The sequence below is a fragment of the Peromyscus eremicus genome, unplaced genomic scaffold (genome assembly GCF_949786415.1).
Source record: "Peromyscus eremicus unplaced genomic scaffold, PerEre_H2_v1 PerEre#2#unplaced_143, whole genome shotgun sequence".
Taxonomy (NCBI): Eukaryota; Metazoa; Chordata; class Mammalia; order Rodentia; family Cricetidae; genus Peromyscus; species Peromyscus eremicus.
The window spans coordinates 353,508-372,904 of NW_026734381.1; the positions used below are offsets into that span (position 1 = coordinate 353,508).

The 19,397-nt window shown below is 35.9% G+C and overlaps 1 protein-coding gene across 2 annotated transcripts in view; it reads right to left on the minus strand.

Annotated features, from left to right (window-relative positions):
- The window catches only part of LOC131901622 (sulfotransferase 2A1-like), a 33,510-nt gene that overhangs the window by 12,815 nt on the left and 1,298 nt on the right, over nt 1-19,397 (minus strand). Inside the window, exons 2-4 of one of the 2 annotated variants that reach the window (XM_059252725.1) lie at nt 18,450-18,658; nt 16,664-16,790; nt 2,194-2,288 (exon numbers count right to left, since the gene is read on the minus strand). In XM_059252725.1, the coding sequence (XP_059108708.1) occupies nt 2,194-2,288; nt 16,664-16,790; nt 18,450-18,658 (431 nt within the window). The remainder of the gene's footprint in view (nt 1-2,193; nt 2,289-16,663; nt 16,791-18,449; nt 18,659-19,397) is intronic. The other variant, XM_059252726.1, reaches the window with a different exon arrangement.

The following is a 19,397-nucleotide window of genomic DNA, read 5'->3' on the forward strand; positions in this document are numbered from 1 at the left end:
ATTGTGTTTTATTTTGTTAAACATTTAAAAAATAATGAATGAATGAATGAAAATCTAGCCACTAGGGTAAAGGTTAACACCTGAACTGTCATTTACACCTGCCTGGAGAGGGAAAATTAGGCCTCTCCAGTGCAGTGACCCTGTATATATCAACCACTTCAGGGCAGTCTTCATGTGCAGGAGTAAATGACTGACATATAATAGACTCCATAGTTTTTGGAGTGGTGGGAGCGCTCACACTTTGTTACACTTTGGTGTTTTTCTTTTGTTCCTTTTTTTATTAGTATTAGAAATTTTCTATTCATTTTACATACTGACCACCATCCCCCTCTCCACCTTCCTCTGACCCCCATAGGCTTCCCCCTCAGCCCACACCCCCATTCCCATCTCCTCCAATGTGAGACCTACGATGGGGAGTGAGCAGAGCCTGATACTCTCAGTTGAGGCAGGTCCAATTCCCTACTCCTGCACCAAGGTTGTGTAAGTTGTCCCACCCTAGGATGTGTGGACTCTCAAAAACCTGCTGTGCACCAAGGATGGTTCCTGATCCCACTGTCAGGGGGCCCATTAAGCAGAGCAAACTACACAACAGTCTTGCCTATGCAGAGGGCCTAGTCCAGTCTCATAGTGTTTTTCTCTTTTGCTATCGTTTTCATTTGGGGATTTTTTTAAAAAAGGAATTTAAAGTTCGGTGTGTAAGGAAGGGGAGACAATTTGGAAGGAATTGTGTGAGGGACAGAATATGATCAAAATATATTTAAACTGCCATGTGTGGTGGTGCTCGTCTTTAATCCCAGCACTCATTAGGCAGAGGCAGGCAGATTTCTGCGTGTTCTACAAATTGAGTTCAAGGACAGACTCCAAAATCTACACAGAGAATCTCTGTCTCCAAAAACCATGCATATATATATATATATATATATATATATATATATATATATATATATATATAAAATTGTTTTAAACAATAAAAAATATAATATGAGAAATCAAAGCAACAAAAAAGAAGATAGAACTATCAGCAGCCTTTGTCATCACTAGAATCTACTTCTATAAGGTTAGCAGTGGCTGTAAAATTGCTTCTCCTTAACTAAATTTTTGAAGAATTCTGAAGGTGGACAAGTATTTTTTCTGACAGATTGTTTGCTCAGCACAATTTTGTTTTGCTCAGTAAAAAGTACAATTGATATCTTTATCGTTGATATATAAATGTGTAAATGATGGTTATATTTCACATATAACTTTCAAACTACTTAAATTTTTGAATTGCTGATCAAATGAGAATACTTTTTTGCTTATATGCTTGGTTTCATTATTATGTGCCCATCATTGGAGGGAAGATTTTTTTTAATTACATGAAAATAAAATAGACGAATGAACTTCAAAATTATTTTCCTTAGTAGTCTTTTGAAACAAGGTCTCTTGTACCCAAGGCTGGCCTCAAACATATCAGACAACCAAAGATGGCCTGTAGTTCTGAGTCAGTCTCTATCTCTCAGTGCAAGGTTTACAATCATGTGACACCCTGACAAAATATGATTTTGTTTATTTTTAAAGTAAGAGATATTTGTGACACACACATATTACTTAAACATATTTATGACTTGCAGTGGGACATTTCAATGAAATGAAACCTGCAAAATAACATAAGGGTATGGCCTATCAGAGTATTTAGATATATTTCATTACTTAGTGTTGAAACATTTTAGATATTCTCTTCTAAGACTATTGAAATTTCCAGTGTCATCTAGCTCACCATGCAGAAACCCTCAGTACTTCAGAGCACAAGACACCTTATTCCCTGAAAGGTTGAATGCCTTTGTCCCTCTTCTTTTCATCAAAGAGAGATGGCATACATTTCGGCACACCAGTGGAATGACACTATTTACCCCTTCCCCACTACCACTGGATTATCAACTGTATCAAAATTGTTGCATAGACAGAATTGAAAAACCACTAGAACAAGTTTGAGCTTCTCCAACCTACTTCAGGGTCAAGTAGGGTGACTAGGAGGCTGGAGAGTAAGTGACAGATGCATCTTAATAAAGGAAATAGGGTATAATATCACATTTAGTGACTCTTCATGATCCTACCAGTGATAGAGTAGGTGGAATAGGGATATTGAATAATGTAGGGTGCTGCATGGGGTGAATTGCTAAAGGATTTTGTGATTGCTGTAAGAATGACAGTTACCCTTTTCATGTCTTCATAGCTCAGTAACAGGAAGTTGTCATTTCCTCTCATAGACAGCCAGCCACGGATGTGCTCAAACCATGATCCATATAGCACTGTGTGAAAGGGGAAGGAAATTATTGATTACAAAGAATAAAATTGAGGTCTGCCTATTATTATTCACTTTCCACAAATGGCAGAGAAATTTACTAAGAAAAACAAAACCAGTATTTACAGCATTTAATGTGATATTTTATGTAGCCATGTCAGAGGAGCATTAGGTGGCAACTGAAGATCAGTAGGTTGATCCACCAGGAAGGAAAGTTCTAATGGGTGAATCACAGATAGGTAAGGCCCCAAAGGCTTTGGCTCTAGAATGTCTTTTGCTAATGTTGCACCTTTACATTTTTGCTGCTGCTATTTTCCTATGGTATCTAGAATGGTGTGAATGTATGTGGGAAAATCCCCACTTCCCTTAATTTATTATGACTATCTCCGGGAAATATCCTATTCTACCGGGCATTTTTATTTGTGAATTATTGTAAAAATTATTTCCTCCTAAGCTATTCTGTTTAAAGCAATGGTTTTATACAAAATAATAGTGATAGTTTAAATGGGATTTTGGTAATTTAGGTTCTTTAATAAATATAGTAATTGATTATGATAGAGTTTAGTTTCGTAGGGAAACTAATAAAGTCAAAAGCAAGATATGGTGTTTCCCCTGCCCATGATAAAGCATGGGCTGCAGAGAATAGAAAACAAGAACAAGGAAATGTCACATACCTAGTTTCTTTTGAGGATCCATATGGATTGTGGTTTAGGTTAATGATTAAGAAAAACAATTGTGCTGTAGAATATTATTTTAAAGTATGTTACTTTTTATGTTGCATTTGTTTAACTCTGTGAAGTTGTGTTATGGTACTTGTCTAAACACCCGACGGTCTAATAAAGAACTGAAGCCAATAGTGAGGCATGAGAAAGGACAGAAGGGGCTGGCAGGCAGAGAATATGTAGAAGAATTCTGGGAGTAAAAATGATCAATGAATGAGAGAGAAGAAGGAGGACATCAGAGTCAGCCAACCAGATACACAGCCAGTGCCAGTAGGAGTAAGAGTAAGAGTAAGATTTACAGATGTAAGAGAATGGGAAAAATCCCAGAGGCAAAAGAGAGATGAGTTAATTGAAGTTAAGGAAAGCGGGCAAGAAACAAGTCAAACTAAGCCCAGGTGTTTACAAGTAAGAATAAGCCTCCTTGTGTGATACATTTGGGAGCCGGGTGGTAGACCACCCAAAAGAGTAAAAAATGAACAAGAACACAATTGTGTCCCAGAAGTTAAGCTAGCTCAAGTTCTTTTAATCTTAATGTTGAGAGATGTGACATGGGCTTCAGTGTGCATCATAGCTAAAAAAAAAGCTTTCAATATGACTTATAGATAGGATAAGATAATTTTGTTAATAACTTTGAGATGAAAAACTTGGGGAAACCATCTAAAGTTTAGAAAGGCACATAGTTGAGTGAGGGACTCATCGAGGTCAAGAAACAAGAACAAAGCAGCCTAGTTATTATTTGCAGATGGATCTTTCTTGTTAGGATAGTTTGGCAATCCAAGATGATGATTAATTCCTTAATGCCTTAAATCCTGATAATTAATTCAAAGACAGTGATTAATAAATGCCCATTTATGCCCTCTGCTTCCTGATACAAAAAAGCTATTGATGAATGAATACACAATCTGAGTATTTAAAAGACAGAAGAATGATTGTTTTTTATACATAATAATTTGGGTTTGTGATTCTTTTAAGATTGTTCATAGGATTACCATTTGAGATAAGTAATAAAATTATCGATCCTTCCTTTGTAACCACAAAATTCAGCCTGGCAGTAAAACAATCGTTGAGAAATATATCTTACTGGCTTATATTCTGTTAATCTATATATATTCTTTTAATCTATACCAAGTTGCTTGGATATGAATGTATGTGGGTTCGTGGGATAATTTGTTTTACATCCATAATATGTAGGATGTTTAATCACTTGAGGGAAATTGGAAATTATGTTTTCTAACTCTATTCATTGTACTCATGCACTTGACAAATAGAATGTAACCACATTGTAAGTTTTATATTGCCTGAGAGATTTTGTTCAGATGTACAAGCTGTAACAGAAACATAGAGGAAGAACAGAGAGAAAATGATGGAGAAATACAAATGTTTGTGCATGTTTCCTCCTTTTTTGTTGGCCCCAGAGAGTTAAATTTTGTCCTCTCTCTGGCCCCAGCGAATTAAGTTTTACACCCTCAGATAGTAAAGTCAAGTTAAGTGATTAGTTTGCTGACTCTATGGCTTCCTCTTCAATCCTTGAGCTCCTGAAGGCTGGTCATCATTTCAATGATACCATTTACCACACACACAAAGTTAGTAAGCAGATAAAATCCAGTTCATTAGTGAACTCATCACCTCACAGATTTACTACTGGTGCCATGAGGAGACATCCTATTGGCAAGTAGCAGTGACAAAGGCATGAGTTGGTAAAATGTGATCACAAGAGTACAAGAAGCCAGAGGATTCTGAGCATTTCCAGCTTGGGACTTTTTATTACCATAATGTCTGGAGAACTCTATTAACCCCTTCTGAGGGAGATCTATTCCCACTAACAACCACCTCTAAGGTTCCACAACTTGTGAATAATGAGTCCTTAAGACCAAAGACAGCAAATCATAGACAGCTAGAGATGTTCAAGGCATAGCCTTCCACATTCAACCCAATGTATCATTTACATTTCTAGTACTATTTTGATGTGTTTTCACTAGTCAGAGTGTCCTAACTGTTCCTGTCTAGTTGTGCTGTCTCTTCATGCCTCACCCTCCATTGCAGGCTTGTATTGTTCCCCATTATCTGAAGAACCAACTGAATCTAGTCAGGAGAGAAAGTAAGACTTAAGTCATTGCCAGAGAAGTAGGACACATGAATTCAATGAATCTAAGATTTGATTGAAACCTGGCGGTGATAAATGATCTACAGAGAATGTGTAGAGATAAAGTGAATTGCATAATATATGAGAGAATTAAGTTACTTAAAGAGATTGAAAGCTGGGCACATGTGATAGCTCAAAGATAATCAATTGCCTTGTATGTCACAAGACCTGAGTTTGGATCCTCAAAATCCATTCAAACATGGTGATGAAGCCTGTTTTTTTTTAAACCTAGTACCCCTACTATGACATGAGAGGTGGTGACAGGAGATTGCCTACAAGCTTAGGACCTGCCAATGTGCCATACAAGGGATGTACAAGAAGGAGATTGTCTCAAACAAGGTAGAAATCAAGGTTCAACACCTGATATTATCATCTGTCTTTAGCATAAGAACACCTACATTTTCACATTTGCATGCACTTCATCATAAACACTAATACATACATGCATAAAAAGAAAAGCTAGAAGCCAAGTGAAATGATGTGTCACACATATGTAATGCAAAAATTAAGAAGGGAGGCGAGCCTGGGCTACCAAGTGAGTTCCAGGAAAGGCGCAAAGCTACACAGAGAAACCCTGTCTTGAAAAACCAAAAAAAAAAAAAAAACAGAAGGGAGAGCCCAAAGACCAGGGATTCAACGTAATTTTCAATTACATAATGAATTTCGTGTCAACTTGGGATACAACAGATCCTGTCTCAAAACCAAAAAAACCAAAAGCATGTTAGTGAGTGCACCAAAAATAAGCTAATAAGAAATATTGATAATAATTAATAGCAGTTCTGCTTTGGAAAATTGTCTTAAAAGGTATTTGGGGACATGAATTACAAAGTGTATTCCCAACAAGGCTGTAGTTGGAAGATTTCGTGTGTCCTGACCTGCTGGTGATAGGGACACATCTCTCCCACTTGCATCCCCCCCAAGTAAATACACAGAAGCTTATATTAATTATAACTGCAAGGTCATGGCTCAAACTTTTTGCTAGCTATTTTTTATATCTTAAATTATCCCATAACTATTAATTTGTGTATCTCCACATGTTCTGTGGCTTTAACTGCATAACTGTGGCTCACTGGCATCTCTTCTCTCATTCTTCCTGTCTCTCTCTTTTAATTTCTACCCTGCCTCTAAACTGCCTTGTTATAGGTCAAATGGCTTTATTTATCAACTAATCAAGCAACACATATTCACAGAATACAGAATGACACTTCCTCACCATTTCCCCTTTTCTGTCTAAACAAAAGGAAGGTTTTAACTTAACATATTAAAATTACAAATAACAAAATAGTTATCAAGCAATAATTACAGTTACAATATCTAATCTATTTGTATTTTGTAAAATTAAAGAAAATATTCTATCTGTCCTATATGTGTGAGTCTAAGGTTTCATATGTAATTTAACTTTTATCATAACCAAGGGAAATTATAATTAGAACTATCTAGTCTTCAACTACATCAAAGACCCCAGAAGGATATATTACTTAAGTAAGCAAGAAATACATTGTATGCAACTTCCAAAAATCTAGAATGACAGAGAGAGCTGGCTACCTGAACAGTTACATGCAACATTGTTGCATCCTTAATTAGTCTATAGGCCTAGTGTCTCTCAGTTGCTTCTCTCTGTGTCCTGTGGAATGTCTGGCAGTCTCATCTGTTAAGTAGGTACCTGAAGAACCATCTTATCTTGCAAAATTCAGTGGTCACCTTTTATGGGTCCTGCATGTCCACTTAATTCAACATATTTATTGTCAAGCAATCAAGGCAAGGGCAATTTTTTGTCCGTTGGCTAACTTTTGCAACAAAGAAAGCAAACTTCATAATGAGTTTCTTCAAGGCCCATTATCTTCTCTGAAGTAGACTGGTGCTGCCAGGAGCAGACATGTCTCAATGTCCAGAAAGTCAAAGTTCTTAAAATATTTTAAATTCCATATTCTTTAGGTCTTTGAACTGTTTGAAGATTACGTACATAATTGAAATATATCTATGTATATCTAGACAACTTAACTAACATGACTACAAGTTTGATTATCTTAGATGATTAACTATGAATATGTATTTCTTAATGATACATTACAACTTTAAATGAGTTGCACAAAAAAAATAATTCCAAAAAGAGTATAAATATACATACAGCACAAAAAAATTAACTTTAAATTTGTATCAATAAACTAAAATCCATAGCAATGTAAAACATTTTTAAATAATAATCTACCCTTTCATCTTGTCATATCTATAACATTCTCTTTTCCTCTTGAGAAAGAAATTGTATTTATAATCCACCTGCTTTAAACAAAAATAAACATTTATAAACAATATTTTGGGAATTTAGGAGTAGCTTCTCATACTACCCCTGCTGATTGAGGGTGCTGGTAATCTTAGGGGAATCCTGAGAAAATGTGAGATAATGTTCAAGTCCTGGGAAGCCTGGTTATAACCATTCTTGACAGGTACCACCTGTTAAGGTTCAGGATGTCTGGCTTGATCAAATCTGAACCTTCTTAATCTGGAACAAATCCATAGCCTCTGGCTTTCTGTGGAAAAAAACGCAGAGCCTCCTTTCCAAAGCAACATATCCTTAGATCCAAATTTTTAAGTCAAAATACCTTTAAAATACATATATTGGTTTAACAAAGCAGCCCTTATAATCAAATGTCTTTCTACAGTTAAAAATCTCAATGACAACATAATCCAGACTCTGTGTATGATTTCCATCTTTATGTGGCTCATTTTTATATTACTTTTACTGTCTCTTTAAAGACTTTACTCTTTAAAACCTATTTTATATAACTCTCTATATTCCTTTTCCTCTCTCTTCTAAGCCTATATATATTTTTACACACACTATAAACTCTTTAGGGTTTATCCCATTTGAATCTGTCTCATTGTGAGTCTATTGCTTTAAACTGCAGTGGCTAGTACTGAAGTGACAGTCTTGGGTGCTGACTCTGCCCACCTCAGCTTTTCAACATGGTGGAGATAATTCACCATGGTCTCTAGGAGCCATGATGTCCACTGACTCCAGGAGGCTGTGGGTCTGTGCTTCCACCCAGAAATGTGTAGCCCAAAGCCTCTTCCTTTTTTTCTTTTGTCCATACCATCAAAAGCTAAATCCACAATGCAGCATGGGGATGCTTCTCTATACTCTGGAGGGAATCTGCCATGCTCAAGCCCACATGCCACAAACCTGCCATACTCAAGCCCTCAGGCTGCAGCTGGCCTGACAGACACACTAGGAAGCTGTTTTTAGCTCCCTTTTAGAATCCTTTTTTTTTAAACTTTCTCAAGTTTTGGGTGGAAATTCTTGCCCCATGTTGGGCACTAAATGTAGCTTGAGCTTTCCTGTGTCCTGCCTGGCCCACAGCCACCCAGAACCAATTTAAACACACAGAGGCTTATATTAATTATAACTGCAAGCTTTTTTCATTGTAGCTTTATATCTTAAATTAGCCAATAAATATTAATCTATGTATCTTTAAATTTATTATATGTTACACTTTAATTGATAAGTATCAAATTATGAGACCTAGTGGCTGTATCCAACAACAAACAACCACAAAATTTTAGTGTTAGTGGTAAGTAATATTCAATAACCAGTCAAGTACATTCTTGCCACCTGGACAACTTCCTGAGGAAGTCTGAAAGCTCCAGTTACAAATATGTAAAGCATGGCATCTCATAATATGACAGAAAGGAAGATTACCATCAATAAAGCAACCTGTTGAGTGAAATCAAAAGAAGGTATGTATCAAGGCTATATGACCACATTAATAATTACATTAATGACCAGAGTTTAGTACATAAGTCAACTGGTAGAGAAAGAGATGTAAGGGGGAAGAGAAAGAGCAGGAAAAGTAGAAAGAGACTGGGGATTTTAAACACGTATATTTGGAGAATATACAAATCTCTAGAAACTTGTGGATAAAGAAATAAATTTTCAATGGTTTATTGTATTTTTATTTTTGTACGTTTATATGTTCTTATGTGAGTACAAGTCTCTGTGTGTGTGTGTCTACAGAGGTAAGAGTGTTGGTTTCCTCTGAAGCTAGAGTTACAGGAAGTAGTGAGCCACTTTGTGAGGGCTCTGGGCAACAAAGCACCTTCTTCTAAAAAGCATTAAGTTCTTTTGGCCAGAGCCATCTGTCAAACTCCTATGATAATATAATTTTAAATAATAAGTTATACTGTAAAATGAAAAGTTTAAAGTAGCACAAAATGATCTCCACAACAAATACATTGTAAATGAATTAAATAGTGATACAAAAAGGAATGGTGTGGTAATGACATGACAATGGGTAAAATGCTTATCATGTAAACCTGATGACCAGACCTCAGTCTCTATAAACCGTATAAATTAGAAATGGACAACTGACTCCACAAGGTTTTTCTCAGGTTCTTCCAAATGTTCTGTGAGATGTGGGTACCACACAGACACTTATGCACACATGTACACTAGATCACAATAAATAAGAAAATTTTAAAAGAAAAATATATCATGGTGTGAAGGCAAGGTGAAAGATGTGGGACAATCCAATAAGAACAAAGATAATATAGGAAGAAGATATGAGTGGGAATTCCAAGATATCTATAACTCTATGGGAAAAAATCTAAGAGGTGTTACATTAAAATTATCTACTGATAACTTGCCACAACCTATAACTACCTTGGAACAGATTTTTAATGAGGAATTACCTAGATCACATAAGCCTGTGTTTATATCAATGAAAGATTGTCCTGATTGTTAATTGATGATGTAAAAGGTGAAGGATTATTGTCTCATTCTCTACTCAGGTGGGTTCAGGAAAGCATAAGGTAAGGTCAGGAAAGCATAAGGTAAGAGAATATTAACTGAGGGCAAGAAAGCAAGAGCAAACATATTTATTGTCTCTCTACTCTTGTCTGTGAACACACTGCCTTAATTACCTGCCTAGGCTTCTCATCAAAATAAACTGTAACTTGGAGTTGTAAACAAAATTAGCCCTTTTTTCTCTAGGTTGCATTTTATTAGAACAGATGCCAGGTAAGATAAAGGAGTAATTTAGAATACCATATATACAAGACTAGAAAATATATTTCCCTCATAAAATTATAATTAAAGAAAGTACATTGAAACTGGCAAGGGAGAAACACTAAGTCAAATGTAAAGGAAGGTCTGTCAGAATAACAGATTTTTCAACTGAGATTTTAAAATGCAGGAGGGCCTGGAAAACTGAGCTACATGATAGCTCACAATGCTATATTCCTGCCTCTGTGGGCACAAGACATCTCCAAAAACACACATGCGTGCAATAAAACCCTTCTACACATAACACAACATAAACCTGTAAATTAGTCAGTCCTGACCCTGCCTCTCATCTGCCACTTCTGAAGCCAAGAGAAGGCACAGCAAAGACTGAGGCTCAACAACTCAGCTACCACAGAAGCTCATATCCTCAGTCTTTAGTTGGCTCTCTCCAACATCTACTCTATCTACAAGCTGCTGGAGATGATGGAAAGAGCTGGTCCTGTGAAACCATAGCCACAGGATTTCCTTGATTTTGAGCAATAGTAGGATATCTGACAGGAGTCTGGATGAGGGTCCAGTATTAATGGCATTGCAGAAGCCAGAGGCCCTGGACCAGACCAGCCATTTATTGCAATGAACATTTGAAATTAAAGCTTTTTGGGTAAAAGGGTATGTGGTGTGACACACAACAGCTCCCAGTGCAAGTATAATGAACAAATATGTGGTGGATAGATGGGGAATACAGAAGAGTGAACAGGTACAAGTATGCCAGAATTGGAGACGTGAGAGCTGTGACTGGTAAGAGAAAATTGCTGATTGATAGCAGAGCTTGTCATTCCCCAGAGGGGTCAGTGAGATATTTGTTTTTTGTTTTTGCCTTTATTTTTGTTTTCATTTTTTATTTTCTTTTGGGTGGCAGGATACAAGGGTGGAGGGTAGATATGAAAGGACAGGGCAATAAGTGGGACTGATATGTGTCATGAGAAATTCCCAAAGAATCAATAAAAATTATGTTATAAAAATACTCTAAGGCCTATAACAACAACGAGTTTGCAAAAGTAAATAAAAATCTCTAAAGAAAGGGAAATGTTCAGATCAGATGAATTTTTCCAGACCTTCAGAGAATGCAAAGATTATTGGACTGTTACATAAAAGAAGGAAAATAAGGCTCATTACCAAAGTATTTTTTGAAGTATCATCTTGATATGAAGAGCAGACAAATATTCAACCACAAAAATATCCTATCTATCAAGATCTATGATTAACATAGATGCAAAGTTTCTCAATAAAATACTTTGTTAACATATTCAGGAACTTATCAAAAGATAGTAAAATGGCTGAACAGGTAAAGTTGTTTATTGGCAAACCTGAATACCTAAATCCACATGGTCAAAAGAAAGAGCACATTCTTGTAAGTTTTTCTCTGGTTTCCACCTGCACATTTGGGTATACATGGACCCACACAATATACATATATATGTACATGCACATGCACAAGTACACACAGACACACAGACACACAGACACACACACACACACACACACACACACGCACACTATATCAAAACAAAACAACCATTCACCATGATCAAGTTGACTTTACTCCAGAGACTCTGTGATGGGATGGTTCAGTACACAAACATCAGTCCATATAAATTAAATATTATAAATGGGCTCAAGAACAGAAAACCCATTGTAATCTGTGTGGATAAAGAAAAGAATTTTTGATAAAATTTATCATTCCTTCATATATAAAATGCCAAAGAACTTAGAATAGAAGGAACATTGTATTGGCCATATGTAGGAAAACTGTAGCTTATATTCCAACAGGTAGGGGGAAATCCAATATATTTACAGTACAAGCAAGAAGAAAATGAAGTGACTTCCTCCACTCATTTTAAATATAGTACCAAATTCTAAAATAGAAAAAAAGATAAATGAACAAATAAAAGCTGTACAAATAAGAAAAAATCAAGTCAAAGTACCTATTCTTGAGTGATACAATTCTATCAGTGCAAGACTGAAAGTGTTTAGCAGAAAACATTTAGATCTGATAAAGACTTTTAACAAAGTGACAGGGTACAAAATTATCAAACAAACATAAATAGTTTTTCTCTATACCAATGATGAACAAATTGAGAGACAAATCAGAGATATCAGTCTCTTAACAAATGTCTGAAGAAAACATCTCAGAATAAATCTAAACAAGTGTGCTGGCTTCTGAAAATGTCCCATATAATGTTCAGGTTTGAATACTTGGTTTTCAGCTGGTGTATCTTATGGGAAGATCAGCAAGTATGAACTTGTTGGAGGAAATATGTCACTGGGGTGGGATTTAAGGTTTCAAGGGCTAGCACTGTTTCAAGTGCTCTCCTTCTGCCTCCTGTTTGTGGGTTGAGGTGTGAGATCTCAGGTGTTACCCCCATGCTGTGCCTGTCTCCCTGGTGCCATGCTTCTTATAATAGTAATGATTGACTCTTATCACTCTGGAATCATAAGTTCCAAACAAAGCATTCCTTCAATATGTTGCCTTGTTCATGGTGTTTTATCACAGCAATAGAAAAGTAATGAATACACCCAGGAGGCAAAGCCCTCATTACTGAAAACCTCAACACATTGAAGACAGAATCTTATGCAGATGTTAGGAGATGGAAAATGTTCCCATGGTCACAGACTAGAGAAATTCATGTTATGAAAATGCCTATCCTACCAAAAGCAATGAACAGACTCAATACAATACCAATCAAGATTTTAGTGTTATTCATAGAAATAAAAATTAATAATCTTCAAATTATTACAGGATAGTTGGATGCTCATCCTTAAATTCAACACTACAGAGCTGTCTGCGTAATCCTCAGGGATCATTGCAGAAGAGGGAGTGTAAATAATTTAGAAGCTGAATAAAAGAAAGAGAAGGGATGGAAAGTGCTGACAATTGGGCATGACAGAACAAGTGTACTCATGATCTTAAAGCAACTGAAGCAGCTGCAAAGATCCTGCATAAGACTTGCCCAAAAATGAGGTATCATGGACTGATGCGGATACTCACTGGACACTACAACTCCATAGTGAAATTATGAATACTGAATGATTCTGGGTGGTAGGAAGTCACTGTCTTCAGTTGTGTCCCCAATGAGGTGCTAACTAGGTTTCCATTGGTAGTCAAAACCCACATTCCCACAGAAGATAATAATCATGGTTAAACTGAATGGGTCACCAATAAAGAGATGTGAAAGTTATAAAGGAGAACTGTAGGGAATGGGGGTTACTAAAGGTGAGAGGGAGATAACAGAGGGAAAAGGGTTTCAATAAGCAGAATATAAGTTACACATCTTTGTAATTTCTTAAGAACAAATTCAATAATAAATTCATACAAAAGCACAAACAATTGCACATAATCAAAGCAACTTTGAAAAAAGATAGGACCTTATTTCAAGTTATGCTACAGAGATAGAGAAATGAAAACAGCAAAGCAATGACACAAAACAAACATGTGGATTAATTGAAATGAAAACCAAGACATAAGTTCACACAACTGCAGGCACTGTATTTTTGACAAAATATCAAAAACATGCATTGGAAGCAAGATCTTGGTATCTTTAGTACATGGCATTTTAGAAACTAGATTGCTATGTGTAGAAGAATGAATTTCAATCTTAATCCTTCATCACACACACACACAGACACACACACACACACACACAAACACACATGCACACCAGTTGTAAATGTATCAAGACCCTCAACAGAAGATACAAAACTATGACACAGTTGAGGAAAATACAGGAAGTGCACTTTGAGAGGTAATCACAGGTAAGGACTTTCTAAATGCTACTCATCTCACTCAGAAAATAAGGCAAGTACTCAACAAGTGGGATCCCTTGAAATCAAAAGATTTCTATCCACTAAAAGAAATAATTAATCATGTGAAGATTCAGCTAATAAAATGGAAGAAAGCTTTGCAAGTTATATGCTTCCAGACAATGTGTATCTAGTATCTAAAAAGAATTAAAGATAATAAAATATTCAATATAAAGAAAGAAATGGAACAAAATCAAAATCAAAAATTCCTTGATTAGCTATCAAGGAAATACAAATAAAAACTAAAAACAACTTAGGAGTCTATCTTATCTATGTCAGAATGGCCACCATTATTTAAAAAAATTATGCCAGAGCTGTAACATAGAGAAAATGCATCTCAGAAACAACAACAAAAAAGACAAAAAAAGGAAAAAAAACAAATAAATGTTTCAAGTGTATGTTGAAAATGTTTGAAAAGAGAAGATAATTTAAATTCAAAGGGATGAGAAAGGAGTAGATGCAAGTAATGGACAAGACTGTTGAAAGAGTATATAGTCAAATGTTATTCTTGTTCTAAATTTCTCATGGATTTGGGGGTTTTGTGGTCCAAAATTGGGTGAAATATAAGCAATACTGAAATTATAACATTTAATATGATGTTTCCCAGCTTCTCTTTTGGATACCAATTCTAACTGTATATAAATTCAGTAAATTGTATAGACTTTGAGTTTCAATAATTTTGGTGAATCTGGTTTTTATTTATGTGCAAGTTGCTTTATAAGAAAATTTAGTTTTTATTTTTTTTAATTTTCAGAAAAATTGCAGGGAAAGAAAAACACGGTTGGGACTGAAAACTGCATAGCCATTATTTAAATCACTGTGGGAATCATTAACAAAGATGAAAACAGAAATTCCATATCACCCAGCTATCAAATCTTAGGTATATACTCAAACTAGGTAGGTATGTACTACTATAGACATAGATATATACAACTGCATAGGTACTTGAACAGTTATGTTTATTGCAGCTCTATTCACAATAACTACAGAACAGGTTTAGCCTAGATGCTCATCAATTGAAAATAGATGAGATTATGATATGTACACACAATGAAATTTCATTGAGATCTAAAGATGAAATTAGGAAATTCTCAGTAAAATAGTTGCAACTGGAAAATATACTTAATGAGGTAACACAAGCACAGATAGACAAACACTGCATCTTTTCTCTCATACTTGGATCCTAGACAAATTCTTAGCATGTTTACCTTGATGTGTAAATAAAGGAGAGGAAGGCAGAAAAGAACCATTAGAAGAGTAGCAAGAAAAAAGAGACCTTAAGGAAGAGAAGTACCAGGACACATATGGTATCAATATGAATGAGGGAATATGAGACTTATCATGTGGATGCAAAGATGGGGTGGGTAAATTAGGGATAGAATTAACAAAAACCAAGAATATATGAAAATGCCATATGGAAACTCATTAGTTTGTAAGCTCATTTAAAAATTTATTACAGAGTTTAAATCAAGGCAGCTTTCATGAACAGATACTATTGCTCCCAGAAATTATTGGTTATAAAATGAAAACTGCATTGCTATTATTGGGATACCTCCCTAGGAGTTGTTGCCTAAAATGGGCCTGAGGATCCAAATAATGTAGGCAATTGTCATTATTGTCAGTTGCCCACAAAAACTGGTTGGTAAGACCCTATTTATTTATTTATTTATTTATTTATTTATTTTGGCTTTCGAGACAGGGTTTCTCTGTCTAATTTTGGTGCCTGTCCTGGATCTTGCTCTGTAGACCAGGCTGGCCTTGAACTCACAGAGATCCACCTGGCTCTGCTTCCCGAGTGTTGGGATTAAAGATGTGTACCACCACTGCCCAGCTAAGACCCTATTCCTAAAACCAGTCTTGTCACACAACATAAGGAAAGAAAACTGGTAATGAGCTGAAATATGCCTTTCTGCTGAATAGCCTTCATTGTAACAGAAGGTTTATGTACGATTCTAGTGGGAGATTCTTGTCAATAATATTACACTCAGCTATGGACACTGATATCTATATTTCAAACATCCATACAACATTCACCCACTGGTGCAATGACTGCAATTGTGGTATCAGAGTAACCAATCATTTTCTGATTAAGAAGATTTCACATCTGATACAGTAAGCATGGTCAAGTATCCATTATGGGGAGAGAATAGGTCCTAGTGTTGTTGCTATCACTGTTGTTCTGTTAACCACAAGATAAAACATCTTCATTAGTACTACAAAGACTAGCTACTCCAAATATTGCCAGGATGGTTAGTCATAGGTCAAGCTGTAGCTATGCCATTAGGCAGTGGCTTATGAGAACAGGAAGACTTCACAATTAGGTTTGTAATGGTAATGATCCTTGGATCAACAGGTTGGTAGAGTGTAGAGGAATAAGACGGAGCTAAGAGAAAATTACAGAATATACTAAAGGCTAGAGTTGTAACCAAGTTAGATAACATAAATGACTTGAGGGTTGAAGCCCAGAATTAAATAAACAGAATATAGAAGTGAGTGCTTGTAGTTCTAGAACTCATGAGGTAGAGGGAGGAGAAGCAGATCTTCAAGGTAATCCCTATCTCTATTGAGAATTCAAGGCCAGCCTAAGCTATATCACACCTTGTCTTCATACATGTAACTGAGCCTCCCTCAACCCCTATATTTAACAGGACACTCACCATTTCCTTTGAGGAACCATTCAAAGTAAGTTCCTAGTGACTCTGGATTATCGATAAGTTTTGTGTTACGATAGAAAAAATAAGCAGACACAAGAACATCTCTGGGATTTCTGATGATATAGATCACCTTAAATGGAAAAACATGTAAATGAAGGTCAATATAGTCATAAACCGATTTTATCTGGCATAGTTTATATGAAAAGTCAATCAAATATCAGTGAGGTTTCTAAACATTTTTATCATTTTTATTTGAACAAAATATGAACAGAAGTGCAAAATAGCTATATTTATCAGAATCTTCTTTTATAATTTTGATTTACAAAAATGTAACAGCAAAATGACTGTGTTCACTAATACTGTAAAAAAAAAACCAACAGAAACTAGAAAAAGACAAGATTGATTCAATACTTGTAAAGATCAATTATCTTACAGTGTAAAAGATTATCCATCCATTGTGAAAGAATGTCTTATACACATGGAATAATGCATACTATGATAAATATATCTGAAAAATGACAAACTAATTGATTTCTGTAAGTGTAACTATAAAAGAAAACTCTCAAAAGAATCATGATGCAGAGTTTAATGCTAACATTTCATTGCAAAATGGTGAACACAAAGACCCATGAGCACTAAAAAATGCTGAGACAGAAAGAAATAGACTTCCCCAGGGAAAAGCATTGCAATTGGTTATGCCATACCAGTTTCTTAGCCTTGAAAACATACATACAAGTGACATTGTACATACTAAGCAGATTGTACCAAGGTACTTAGGAATATGTAGATACATATACAGATGTAACAAAAAATCATGAAAAAAACACAAATTTGAAAGAGAGAAAAGAGAGTTATGATGGTAAGCCTGGAGAGAGGAAGAGGAAGAGGAAGGGGGAATAATATATTTAATTATAGTACAACCTCAAAAACAGAAGAAAAAATTTCAAAAAATATAGTATTAATTAATTAATGAAATTAATATTTTGTCCCAATGCTCATTGTGACATTATTATATAATTCATCTTTTAGGCCTTACTTTCTCCAGACAAAACTTTTCCAAATCCTGATAAGACACACATATATAGCTTTACGATCACAACTTCATTGTGATAGTTTCAAGAGAGATTATTTTCTACATTTGTCTTTGTGTTTAAGCATAAATACTTATAGTTTCTAAGGTGTGGGGACGTCCACAAAACTTTCTTATTAACACTGAGCAATGATGTGTCAGAACCTGGATATTTCTGATTCCTTTAGGAGATCCCCTATCAGTGATGTCAGTGTTTTTTGTGGCTACTGATTTTAATGGACAGCTAGACACAGCAAGACACAATGGATACAGATAAACCATGATTGTTGAACAGCCTTAGTGCCTATTCAGGCTGCTTTCCCTATGAGCAACTCTGCTTGGGTGATTCACCCATTAGGTATGGGCTGTATGTAGAATCAATTTTAGCTAAATGACTTTGATGACAACAAAACAGTAATATCCACTGTACACTAGAGTTTGAACTCTACTTGACATGTATGTATAGTCCCTGAATGCCCTAATGTGATAATACACTTTTTCACATTATATCTGCCCAGCATCACTGAGAGGTGGTTGATATCATGGTACTCTGATATAGTCTGAGGAGGGGACAGATTAGCATCACCTAGTGTGTGAGAATCCCAACTTCCCTCTCTAAATCTACACAGAATGAATTTCAGGCAGAGGTCCATGGCCCAATGCAGAAGAATAAGTTCAATGAGCATTTGGCCAAAGATTTCTCAACCACTGGACACTGACCTTGGCCTTGGATCTGAAGAAAGACTTGGGGAAAAGATAGAAAGGGAGGTGGGAGGTCATGAGGCGTGGCCCTTCCTTATTGATTAATGTTAGATGTCCCTTTTGAAACTCTATCCAGGGCGAGCGTTCCCAGATAGGCACAGATTGGATCCATTTGGGATTTCCCTTGGTCTGAATCAAGCAGACAGTCTCAGTCAGCCAGTTAGTTCCTGAAAAAGAAGGAAAAGTTATTGTCAATCATTTCAAGAGCACTTCTGAAAAGCCTTAAATAGAATATACAACCATACAATTTACAATGTAGCTGTTTCCAAGCACAAAAGCATGTGGTATTTGCAACATCCACATCGTGTAAGTACAAAATATATTCTTCCAGGAGATTCAAAATATGTCACCAAACAAAACTGAGAATCTCAGCAAACCCCACCTGCCTATCGAACATTCCCTCCAGTCAAGAACCTGTTCTGTTTCTGTGAATTCAACTATTCCAGATATTTGTCAGGGATTCAGTCATGGTATCTGTCCTTGAGATTGAAACATTTTATTTAATACAATGTCGTTAAGATGCATCCATCCTGCACTGTATGTATTGGTAGTGCTTTTCCTTAGCTTAAATAAATTTCCTGTGTCTATTTACCATACACAATGTATTTGTGATTATATGCTCATTTGTCAATGAGTGTTTCTCTAGCATTATTCTCTGGGCTATTATCTGAATCCTTTTCCTGCACTCCACTGTCCTTAGATTTTCCATGTTATTGCCCTTTCATGTTGGCAACCTAATACTTTTTTTAATTTTATAATTTAATTTAATTTTACATATCAGCCATGGATTCCCTTGTTCTCCCCCCTCACACCTTTCCCCCAGCCCACCCCTCATTCCCATCTCCTCCAGGGCAAAGACTCCCCTGAGGACTGAGATCAACCTTGTAGATTCAGTCCAGGCAGGTC